The following is a 13,442-nucleotide window of genomic DNA, read 5'->3' on the forward strand; positions in this document are numbered from 1 at the left end:
TTTTAATTTTTTAAAAATAAAAAAAAAAAAAAAAAAAAAAAAAAAAAAAAAAAAAGAATAAACATAAAGGAAAATATGAAAGTAAGATTAAATGAAAAAATAAAAGAAAATACATATTATGAATATGCTAATAAACATAATACCTATAATATTGATGATGTAGTAGATATAATAAAAGTAAATCCATTTTATAAAAAATATGGTGATTCATGTTATGTGGAAAAATGTAATTATTTTGATATAAATAATAATAATCTTGAACAAAAATTTTTAGGAATATTAAAAAAGGAAAAGAAATATTTAAAAAATATATTACAAAAATATAATAGAGAAGAAAAAGGGAAGGAAAAATGTGAAAATGAAAAAGATGAAAAGGGTTTAATGTATGTATATAAATTTTGCCATAATATTCTAGAAAACAAAGAAGATATTAACAAATCAAAAGGGTATATTATTATAAATAAAAATAACATTATTAAAAAAATATATATATATGAATTAGGTGAATTACTTACAGAAATCATATACATAACATTAACAAAAGATGATATAGAAAACGGTTTATTAATTTTATTGGGAGAAAAATACTTAGATTTCATAATTAATATTATTAAAAATAAAGAAGATATAAGGAAAGATATGAAATTATTAAGTAAACAAGTAGATATAAAAGAAAATACTTTGGTGGCTAATTTTTTTATAACTAATAAATTATCAAAGAAAGTAAAAAACCAAAGTGCTTTAAATAAAAAGGAAAATATTACAAAAATAATAGATTACTTTTTATATTCTTTAAAAGAAAGCTGTCTTGAAGAAGTTAAAAAAATTTACATACCTAATGAAGATGATAAATTGGAGGAAATCAATGTTCCGAAGAATACTATATATACTTATTCAGATAATTTTACAAAAGTAAAAATTAATAGATTAGAAAATTTACAGTTTGATAAGAAGGATTTAGTATCAGTAAATATATTACCTTTTTGGTGTAAGTATATTTTTGATTTTGAATATTTTAATTATATTCAATCAAAAGTTTTTAAGGCAGCATTTCAAACTAATAAAAATTTATTAGTTTGTGCTCCAACTGGATGTGGTAAAACTAATATAGCTTTATTGGTCATATTGCAACAAATTATATTATTCTGTGAACAAAATAATATTAATTTAAATAAAATTGTAAAATCCTACTTACTTAAAAATAATATTAATTATCAAGAGAACAAAGAAGAAAAAAATGAAGAACAAGAAAGAACAAAAAAAAATAAGGAAAATTATGATAATCAAAAAAATGAAAAAAATAACATGAGTGATTCATTTAAAAAAGATGATAAATGTGAAGATGATAAGGATAGCCGAGATGATTACAGTACTATAAGTGATAAAAGTAAAAAATTTTTTGAGGATAATATTTCTTCACATAGTTACTCCGATAGTACATCCTTTAGTAATTTAGATAATAAAGAAATCAAAATAAATTCTAAAGAGTTTAAAATAATTTATATTGCACCCATGAAATCATTGGTATTTGAAATAACCAATTTATTTCAAACAAAATTAAAAATATTTAATTTAAATGTTTGTGAATATACAAAAGAGTATTCTTTGTCATCAAAAGAATTAGAACAAGTGCATATAATTATTACAGTTCCTGAAAAGTTGGATATACTTTTAAGAAATAGTAGTTACTCAACTACTGTATCTGATGAATCATTAATTAAATATATCAAATGTTTAATACTTGATGAGGTTCACTTATTAAATACAGATAGAGGAGATGTAATTGAAACGATTGTTGCTCGTTTTTTACGATATTCAGAGACTTCTCAGTCAGTTAGGAGAATAATGAGTATGTCTGCTACTTTACCTAATTATGAAGATGTGCGTGATTTTTTAAAAGTAGAAAATGATATGTGTTTTTATTTTAGTGAAAGATATAGATCTATACAATTAGATAAAACCTTATATGGGATACATGAAAAAAATAACCATAAATTATATACCACAAAAAATGTTTTTACTTATAATGAAATTATGAATAGTCTTAAAAAAGATAAACAGTGCATCATTTTTGTTTGTTCAAGAAATGAAACTAACAAAACTATAGAATTTTTAATTAGTCATGCTTTAAAAAATAATGAAATAGATTATTTTACTAATAATTTGTATATAGATAACAATATAGATAAGAGCATTAAAAAATCAAGTAATTCTTATATTAAAGAATTTTTTACTTATGGTTGTAGTGTTCATCATGCTGGAATGTCTAGATCAGATAAAATATTAGTAGAAAATTTATTTAAAAAAAAAGCAATCAATATTTTATGTTGCACATCTACATTAGCATGGGGTGTTAATTTGCCTGTTCATACAGTCATTATAAAAGGCACTAATTATTTTTCTTCAGAAAGTGGTAAGGTAGAAGATTTAGACATTTTAGATATTAATCAAATATTTGGAAGGTGTGGTAGACCTCAATATGAAAATCATGGAAATGCTATTTTAATAACTGAAAGAACTAAATTATATAAATACATTAAGTTATTAACAAATAATACAATTATTGAGTCAAATTTTTTAAAAAACATAGAAAACCATTTAAATGCAGAAATCAGCATAGGAACGGCAAAAAATGTAGAAGATGGTATAAAATGGTTAGAATATACTTACTTATATGTTCGTATGAAAAAAAATCCTTATATTTACGACGCAGATATAAACAATGATATTAATTTATATAACAAAAGAAAAGAAATAATCTTAAAAGCAGTTAATAATTTAAGTGAAAACAAATTAGTTAGAAGAGTTCTTTTAACTAATGATTTTATAGGGACATTTTATGGGAAAATTGCAGCAAAATACTATGTAGATTATAGAACTATAGGAATATTTGCAGAAAATATTAATAACAATGATTATGTAGAAATTATTGAAGTTATAAGTAAAGCAAAGGAATTTGAAAATATACAAATAAGAAATGAAGATATGAAAGATTTTTTATATTTAAAACAAAAATGTGATATTAAAGAAGATTATGATGAATCTAAATTTATGACGTTACGCATATTGATAGAAATATATTTAAGAAGATTGCAAATAAATAATTTTTCTATAATGTGTGAAATCAATTATATTATACAAAATATCATTAGAATATTATATGCCTATTATGAAATATGTCTAAATATTTTAAAAAATATATCTAATTTAATAATTAACACACATAATCTTATACTTGCTATATTAAGAAGACTTCCAATTAATTGTGGTATATTCAGACATTTTTGCTATAAAAATGAATTAATAGATAAAAAAAGGAAATATATCTCAAATCATGAACAATCGAATAATTCTCAAAATAAAGATGATTATTTAAATAAAATTATTGATAAAAGTTCTCAAATAAATTTATTAGATATCAAAGATGATTATGCACATTCAGGATATAAAAGAAATCAAAATTACACCATATATTTAAAAGAAGCAGCAGTAAATATATTAGAAAAAAAAAACTTAACTTATGAATCTATAGAAAATCTAAGTAGAAGTGAATTATTTTTTTTTGTAAGGAACGAAGTATATACTAATCAAATATTATATTATAAGAACATTATACCCAATTTATTAATAGATGGATACATTCAACCAATAACTCAAACAATTATGAAAATTAATTTAAATGTCCAATTAAAAAATACTATATGGTCAGATCAGTGGAATGATGTAAAAGAAGATTTTCATCTTTTTTTATTAAATACATTGAATGATGATATATTATACTTTCAGAAATTCTCTATTCATAAAAAAGACAGAAAAAAAATACATGATATATCTTTTGAGTTTCCATTATCAAATCAAATTCCTCCTCAAATAACAGTTCAATTTTTATCAATGAATTGGTGTAATTTATCATATGTTCATATATTTAATACAAATAATTTATTCATTAATCAAAAAATAAATATATTTTCAGAAATATTGTCAGTTGTTCCATTGTCTACACAAGTTTTAAAAATCCCTAATTATATCAAATTTTTTTCTTTTAAATATTTTAATCCTATACAAACTCAAATGTTTCATGCCACATTTCATACAGATGAAAATATTTTATTAGGTGCACCAACAGGTTAGAATATATATATATATATATATATATGTATATAAAATTAAAGAATATTTGCTAATATTGGTATATTTTTTTTTATAGGAAGTGGTAAAACGGTAATTGGTGAGTTGTGCATATTAAGAAATTTATTAAATTATGAAAATGAAAAATCTGTATATGTATGTCCTATGAAGGCTATTGTAAATGAACGATTTAAGAATTGGAAAAGTAAATTTAAACTTTTATTTAATAAAAATGTAATTGAATTAACAGGTGATAAAAATGAAAATAAAGAAAGTATAGCAAGTAGTAATATAATAATTTGCACACCAGAAAAATTAGATGTTATATCTAGAAACTGGAAACATAAAAAATATGTAAAAAATATCAATTTAATAATATTTGATGAAATACATTTGTTAGGGCAAGAAAATAGAGGAGGAGTTATTGAAATATTAGTGAATAGATTTAAAAATATGCAGAATGATTTAAAAAAAAAAATAAGATTAATTGGATTAACAACCGTTATAACAAGTGTTGATGATTTAATATTATGGCTAGATGTAAAGGAAAATTATCTGTTTAATTTTCCATCATCTTGTCGTATAGTACCTTGTAAAACACATGTTTTAGGTTTTACACAAAAAGCTTATTGTAATAGAATGTCGGTAATGAATAAAAATGTTTTTGATTCTATTAATCAATATGCACAATCTAAAAATGTTCTAATTTTTGTTTCATCAAGAAGACAAACAAGACTTACAGCTTATGATATTATTTCTTTGAATTTAAGTAGTCATAACTTAAATTTTTTACATGTTGAAAATTTATTAAATGACAAAAATCATATTAATTTTTTATTAAACAAAAATAATAAAAATGAAAAAAAAAGTAAAATTCATAAGAATGACAAAAAGAAAATTTTAAACTATAAAGAAGGTAAGTATAATCATATTACCGTTAATGAAAATATTCTGAACGGAAACTCATTTGATAATAATGTTCTTGATATTAAATATAAAGATATAGATATTTTTGATTATAATACCTTGTTAGATAAAAATTTATCAGAACAAGATAAAACGGATATTGGAGGTTTATTATTTCAAAATTATTTAAATGTGATAGAAGACAAGCATTTAAAAGAACTTTTAAAATATGGAATAGGGATTCATCACGCTGGATTAAATGAAAATGATAAAAGTATTGTAGAATACTTTTTTTTAAATAAAATTATACAAATATTAATATGCACATCTACTTTGGCATGGGGGATTAATTTACCAGCATATTTAGTTATTATTAAAGGAAATGAATATTACGATGCTAAAACAAAAAAATATAAAGATATTTCTTATACAGATTTATTACAGATGATTGGAAGAGCAGGAAGGCCTCAATTTGATGATAAGGCATTAGCTATTTTATTAGTTCAAGAAAAAAAAAAAAACGCAATAAAGAATTTTTTATATCATCCGATGAATATAGAATCAAATATATTAGAAAACTTGAACGAGTTTATTAATGCAGAAATATGTTCAAACGTTATTAATAATAAAGAAGATATGTTTAATTACTTAACTAAATCTTACTACTTTAAAAGATTATTTTCTAATCCTTCTTATTATATAAAAGATATACAGTATGTTCAATTATATGAAAATAACAAATTATCCTCTCAAGCGAAAAAAACAATATATGATCATTTAAATCAAATTATAGATAACACTATTAATTTCTTAGTAGAAAATAATTGTATAAATGTAATACAAGAAGATTATGATTCCAAATATTATTCTACTCCATTAGGTCATATAGCATCTATGTATTATATTAAATGTGAAACTGCTTATTTTTTTTATAAATCTATAGAACGTTCTTGCAATATAAATTCAGAAAAAAATAGTATTAATGATGCAACAGATACAGAAAATTCAAATACTCCTCAATGTTGTATTAGTGAAAATAATCTCCCAAATGTAATGGAAATAAATGATGAAGAAAAAGGGATCAAAGAAGATGAAATAAAATTTGTTAATAAGAAGAATGACAAATGTAATTTAAAAAAAGTTTTAGATTTTTATGATTTATTTGAATTGATTGCACAGGCAAAAGAATTCAAAGATATTCCATTAAGACACAATGAAGAAAAATACAATGTTAAATTACGAAATCAAATCCCTTTAGATATTGATATGAATATGCCTAATATAAAAACATATCTTTTATTACTTTCCTGCTTATATGAATGTTCTTTTGAATCAGTTGATTACAATATAGATTTAAAATTAGTACTTGATCAAATTGCTAGAGTAATAAATGGTTTCATTGATATTTGCTTATTATTTCATAAATATAGTTATATAAAAAATATAATTTTAATTTTTCAATGTATTAATCAAAAAATTATTCCTACAAAAAACTCATTATATACTATTAAGAATATAAATGAATATCAGATAAAAAAATTGAGAGAATTAAATATATATAATATAAAAGAACTAATTAAATTTGATAAAGAATTTATATATTCAATGAATATTTTTGATAAAAATCAATTAGATTATATTTTACAAATACCAGTATTTAATGTTAATATAAAATTATATGACAAAAATACTGAGGAAAAAGATAAAAAATATTTGTCTAATATACAATTTATGACCTATATTAAAAATGAAAATAAATTTTGTTATAAAATGAATTATTATGAATCAAATAAAATTGTCATTAAGATTTTTTTTAATTTTTTTAAAAAAGTAGAAAAAAATATAAATTCAGGTTCTTCATCTATTGGAAATATACAATGGTAACAATTTTTAAAAAAAAAATAATAAACAATTGGAAAATATTCATAAAATAAAAAAGAATCATGTATATATATATATATATATATATATATATATATATATTTCATCTTATAATAGAATATAAATTATTATTATTTTATTTCTAACAGGTATGTTATTCTTCATGATACTATACAAGATGAAGCAATTTCAATTAAAAGGGTTAACAATATTTCTTTAAAAAAATTGTCAAACGTTTTCTTCATGTAAAAAATTTAATAAATTTTTAGAATTATTATAAAAACCTTTATAATTATTTTCCTTGTTATTTTTATTAATAAGTATTTTGTTTTAGTATTTATAAATGGTTTTTTTGTTGATGTTTTTTTGTTTTATATTTTATTATTATTTTTATAAAAGTTTATATTAACTATTAATTTTTTTTTTTTTCTTTTTTTTTATAGTTTAGAAGATATTGAAAAAGGAACATATCATTTCACTATTTACATTCATAATGATACATATTATGGAATTGATGATGAAGTAATATAAAAAAAAAAATATGTATTTTTTTTTTACGTTATATATAAATAATATAAAATATTTCATAAAAAGATAATTCTAAACATTATATATAAATTATTTTATTTATTCAACGTGTGCAGGTATACTTAGAGCTTTCTGTTGAATAAATTAGTGGATTTAATTTAGTATTTTCTATATACTATTTGCTGTATGTTATTTTATATATGCTATTTGCTGTATGTTATTTTATATATACTATTTGCTGTATGTTATTTTATATATACTATTTGCTGTATGTTATTTTATATATACTATTTGCTGTATGTTATTTTCTATATGCTATTTACTATTTGCTATTTCCTACTTGCCATATGCTATTTGCTATGTGCTATTTTCTATTTCCTATTTGTTATTTATTATTTTTTTTTTTTTTTTATTTTTTTTTTTTTTTTTTTGTATTTCGAAAATACAAGAATTCTTATTAATTTATAATATTATCCTATTATTATATTTTTTTACTTGATTTTTCTCTTTTTATCATAATCACTATTATTATTATTATTATTATTATTATTATTATTATTATTATTATTATTATTATTATTATTATTATTATTATTATTATTATTATTATTATTACACTTTATTTGATTTTTTTTTTATTATTATTTAATAAGTTATATATAACAAAATGAATTTAGATTGGAAAGAAAATTTTGAAGAAATTGAAATAACTATAAGAAAGGAAAAAAACAATCGAGATGATCTTTTAAATTTTTTTCATGATGATTTTTTTTTTGAAAATTATTATTCTTTAAAATTAGACAATGTAAAAGATATTCTAATAACAGAAGTATACATTAGAATAGTTGATAAAAATAATACTTTCAATATAGATCTATATGACAAAATAAGCATTCATAAGGAGGATATAAAAATTAAAAAGCATGAAGATTTTTTAATTTTAAAATTAAAAAAGAAAGAAAAAAAGTTATGGGGGCATTTGCATTTTTTTTCTTTATTTATACATTATAAAAATAAATTTTATCCAAATTTATTGAAATGTACAAAAGAAGAAAAAAATAAATTATATGATAAAGAAAAAAAGTTTAAAACTTTAATAAATATGAGAAGAATAAAAAGTTTAGAGGAATTGAAAAAAATGATAAAAAAACAAAAAACACATAATGAGGAATTTTGTAGAAAATTGGAAGATGATGCCCAAAAAATGCAATGGAAATCAGAAGAATTAAAAAATGAACAATTAAAAATACTAAAAGAAAATGTTAAAAAAAAAGCTATTGATTCTATATATGAAGTGAATGAGCATTATGATATTAGTGAAGCTGATCAAAATAATAATATTAATGAAGTTGATCAAAACAATCAAGTTGATGAAACGAATAAAAATATGAATGAAACAAATAATAATTCTGTTTTAATAGGATATAATAATAATAATATTATAAAAAAAAATAATATATTATTAAATAGCAGAAATGTTAAAAATAGAGTAATAGAGTTAAAATTTACTGAATTAAAGAAAAGTGAAATTCCAGCTAGGGAAACGAGAAATTTAAAAAAAACATTATCAAATTATTCATCAACAAAAAATTTTTTCTTAATAATATTAATAGAAAAAGCGAAAAAAATGTTTTTTAAAAATTCGGATTTCTCAAGTTGTTTAGAAATATTAAATTCAATAACAACTTATATTTCAACAGGTTAAGACAAAAATTACATCAATGATAGAGGATATCATAATTTTATTATGATAATTTAAATAAAATTAATTATTTTAAAAATAATAATAAATTTATATGTAAGCAAGTAAATTTATAATCGGTCTTTTTATTATTGAAATGTTTATTACTGTTTATATTTTATCCTTTTTAATTTTTTTTTTTTTTTTTTTTTTTTTTTTTTTCATAGTTATTTTCTATTTTATTTTTTTATTTTTAGGTTACGAGCTTAATAGAGAAGAACTTATAAAAGTTTTAAATAATTTATCTCTATTATACCTATTAACAAATAATTTAAATAAATGTATAGAGGAATGTGATAAGTGCTTAAATATAATAAATGAAGAATTAAAAAATTATAGTAATGAAGAAATCAACATCCAGAATACTTTTTGTGAGAATCATTTTCCGAAAACATTAAATTTTTTAGAAGAAATTAAATCACAAAATTATGTTGAATATTTGTATATAATATATTCAATTGTAATTGTAAGAAAAATTTATGCTATGATAAAAAAAAATGATTTAAAAGGCATTGAAGAAAATTTTATTTGTATAGAAAAGGTCCAGAATTTTTTACCTAAATGTTTTTATGAAAGTATTAAAAAAGATGTTCACAACTTAAAGGTTTTCAATATAATAATTCCACTTCTTGAAAGCCATAGTTCAAGTAATACTTATATATATATATATATATATATGTAATAACTTTTTATATATTTGTGAATTTATATATACTTTCATGAAATTTTAGGTAGTAAAGAAATAAAAGAAAATTTATATAAATTAAATAATCAAATTTCAGAAGTAACCTATGATTTTTCTTTAAATTTCTATTTTGTTCTCAAAAGATCTTTTTATTTAAAAAATTTGAATTTCTTTTATAAAAATATTATAAATATTTTATTGTGTTTTTTTCATATTATAGATAAGCACAACAAAATGTATAGTCTTCTAAATAATATAGAACAATTTAGTTTAACAAAATTTTTGCTTAATATATATGAATTTGTTTTACTTTTGAAAAATAATAGTAGTTTTATGGAAAAAATTATAGAAATAGAAAAATTAAATAAAGTAACTGAAAATTCATTTATCCAAGAAAAAATAATAGACGTTTTAACTAACTATCTAATACAAGATCATGATAATGAATTTGAATTTTTTCAAAAACATAATTATACTTTAAAAAGAATAATCATTTTACTTTGTCATTCTAATAATGATGAAGAAAGGGATAAATTGGAAAAAGAAAAAAAAGAAAAAAATAAAAATGTAAGAAAAAATATTAGTGTAATTAATTTATCTTTTTCAGATATATTTTATAATAATTTATACAAGTTAAAGAAAAATAATAAAATAGTAAAGGATATTAATTGTTCTAATTTTTCAAAGAGTGAATTAAAGATAGAATTATTTGTAAATGAAGATTATTATAAAAATTTAAAAGATAGATGTGAATTATTAAAAATAGAATTATCTTTAGAAATTATAAAATTTATATGTTATACTTTTAATTTAATGCAAAGAATATATAAAGATAATATGGAAGAAAAAAAAATTATTAGAAACGTAATATTTAATTTATTAATAGATCTTTCTTATTGTATTAGTAATTTAAATAGTTCATATTTAAAAATTGAAAACATAGTTAGTGTCATTTTTCTATATTTTTGCTTTTCCTTTATTTATAATTTCGAAAATAATGAATTTCTTATTGATACACAATTAAAATCAGAATCAAAAATACATTTTCATATATTAACTTTAAATGATGTTGAAACAAATAGAAAGATATCTAAAGATACTATAAAAAATATTATCACAAAAACATTTTTAAATAACTTTTATGCAGAATATAAAAATTTTATAGACTTAAAAAAAAAAAAGGATGAATATATGAAAAATAGTCAGTATAACATAATGTTAAATAAAACTTGCTATTTAATAAAAAAAATAAAAAGTAATAATAAAAATCTAGAAATTGCATTAATCAATAATAAATATGTAGAGGAAATATTTAATTTTCTAATTTGTTTAAATAAAGAAAATTATTATTTAAAATCGATTCAATATAGTATATTACTGTTAAGTCATGATCTAAAATACTCAAATGTTTCTAAGTTTAATTTAAACTATATATATATAATAAAAAAAATTTTTAACATGTCCTTTTTTATTAAAAATAAAACATATGAAAACCAAACTATAAAAAACAATACAACTATCTTAAATCAAGAAAAGTTAAGAAAAATTTTATCATATTTTACTGATTCTTCTATTAAATTTAAAAATACAAAACGAGTTAATTTTACAAGATCACTAACAAATGGAAATGTAGAAAATAATTTAGTTTGTTATTTAGAAACTATCATAAAAAAATACAAAAAAATAAAAATATTCAGAAATATAAATTTTTGCCTAAAACAGATTAATGCAAACCGAACTATTATAATAAATATCCAAAATATTGTTAGCTTTAAATATATAAAATTTTTATAAATTTATATATATATATATATTCTCTTTTTTTTAGTGTATAATTCTTATTTAAATAAATTTTTTTTATATTTTTTATAATTTGTTATTTTTGCAATTTCTGATCAACTTTTTTTTTTTTTTTTTTTTTTTTTTTTGGTTATGAGAAGTCATTTCTCCATTTATTTCTTTATTTATAGTTTTACTCTAATTTATTTTTAATTTTTTTTTTTTTTTTACTTCAGATCATTAAGTATTTGGATAATCTTTTAATTGATTTTCATTTATTGAACTGCGTTCTTCAATTTAATAGATTGAATTTGTCATCTTATTTTTTTATTAATAAAAANATAAATTTTTTTTATATTTTTTATAATTTGTTATTTTTGCAATTTCTGATCAACTTTTTTTTTTTTTTTTTTTTTTTTTTTTTTGGTTATGAGAAGTCATTTCTCCATTTATTTCTTTATTTATAGTTTTACTCTAATTTATTTTTAATTTTTTTTTTTTTTTTACTTCAGATCATTAAGTATTTGGATAATCTTTTAATTGATTTTCATTTATTGAACTGCGTTCTTCAATTTAATAGATTGAATTTGTCATCTTATTTTTTTATTAATAAAAATATAATAGGTACACACATTTATTTTTAATACATATAAACATATATATATATATATTTAATATTTCAATATATATATTATGTTACTTTTTTTTTTTATAGAATTTAATGATTTAAATAGTAAAGTTATCTCAACAAATTGCAAAAACGTATTTAACAACAAACTTGAGATTAAAAATATTGTAAATTATTACTTTATAAAATATTTAAAAGTTAAAATTATAATCCTAAATAATAAATATTACCTTTGATATATAATTTACTTTTTTCATTTAGAAAAAAAAAAAAAAGTTTTATATATATGATAGAGCTTTCTTTTATTACGAATTTTTTATCTTCATTTCTTTAATAGCAAAATAATTTTCATTATATAAAAAACTGAAAAATTCTTCAAAAGATTATAATTCATATGATTAATTTTTTTTTTTTTTTTTTGTTCATATTCATATATATTTTTTTTTTTTTTTTTTTTTTTTTTTTTGCAATAAATTGTAATAAAAAGTTATAAAAAATTTTTAGTAACTAAATTATTTAAAATAAAAAAGGCTAAAAACATATATATAAAAAAAAAAAGAAGGATCTTATTTTATTATATTTTTAAATATATTATTTTTATTATAATTTTGATTTTTTTTTTTTTTTTTTTATTATATTTAAATTTAAGGTTACAAGAATACATTATATGACTTGTTAAATAATTTAAAACATTATATTTTTTTTTATGTTTTAATTTAAATAATGGAGAAAAAATAATCAATTTTTATTTTGTAACATTTAAGTAAAAATGTAAAAATTAATATTATATTAATTTATTTTTAGTAAATAGCCAAATATATATATATATTTATGTATATATATATATATATATATGTATATAAATTTAGATGTAAAAACATTCACATTAGGTTTTACTAATTTTATGAAAAAGAAAATAAGGATATTTATTACACACATAAGTATATTTTATATTTTCAATAAAGAAACAAAAAAATCTTCAATTACAAAATAAAGAAAACTGAAGAAATATTTATTTCATAATAATTCTTTATTTATTACAAATAAGAGATTTTATTAGAAAATGAATAATAAAAAAAAAATTAAAAAAAAAAGAAATATATTAAATTTTGTAAAATTAATAGTATAAAAACAAAAAAAAAAAAAAAAAAAAAAAAAAAAAAAAA

General features: G+C 18.2%; 2 protein-coding genes across 2 annotated transcripts; both read left to right on the top strand.

Moving 5' to 3' along the window:
• Positions 1-75: 75 nt before the first annotated feature.
• PGAL8A_00198300 (DEAD/DEAH box helicase, putative) lies at positions 76-7,586 on the top strand (the record flags this gene model as incomplete). The annotated part of the gene is made up of 5 exons (XM_028670672.1): positions 76-4,126; positions 4,208-6,914; positions 7,065-7,160; positions 7,359-7,437; positions 7,560-7,586. 5 exons carry the CDS (start codon positions 76-78, stop codon positions 7,584-7,586), a joined length of 6,960 nt encoding a protein of 2,319 aa, XP_028527401.1.
• A 524-nt stretch (positions 7,587-8,110) lies between these two features.
• Positions 8,111-12,512, top strand: PGAL8A_00198400 (conserved Plasmodium protein, unknown function; the record flags this gene model as incomplete). The annotated part of the gene is made up of 5 exons (XM_028670673.1): positions 8,111-9,143; positions 9,382-9,831; positions 9,916-11,633; positions 12,161-12,272; positions 12,364-12,512. 5 exons carry the CDS (start codon positions 8,111-8,113, stop codon positions 12,510-12,512), a joined length of 3,462 nt encoding a protein of 1,153 aa, XP_028527402.1.
• Between the last annotated feature and the right edge of the window lie 930 nt (positions 12,513-13,442).

This window comes from Plasmodium gallinaceum, assembly GCF_900005855.1.
Source record: "Plasmodium gallinaceum strain 8A genome assembly, contig: PGAL8A_v1_76, whole genome shotgun sequence".
NCBI lineage: Eukaryota > Apicomplexa > Aconoidasida > Haemosporida > Plasmodiidae > Plasmodium > Plasmodium gallinaceum.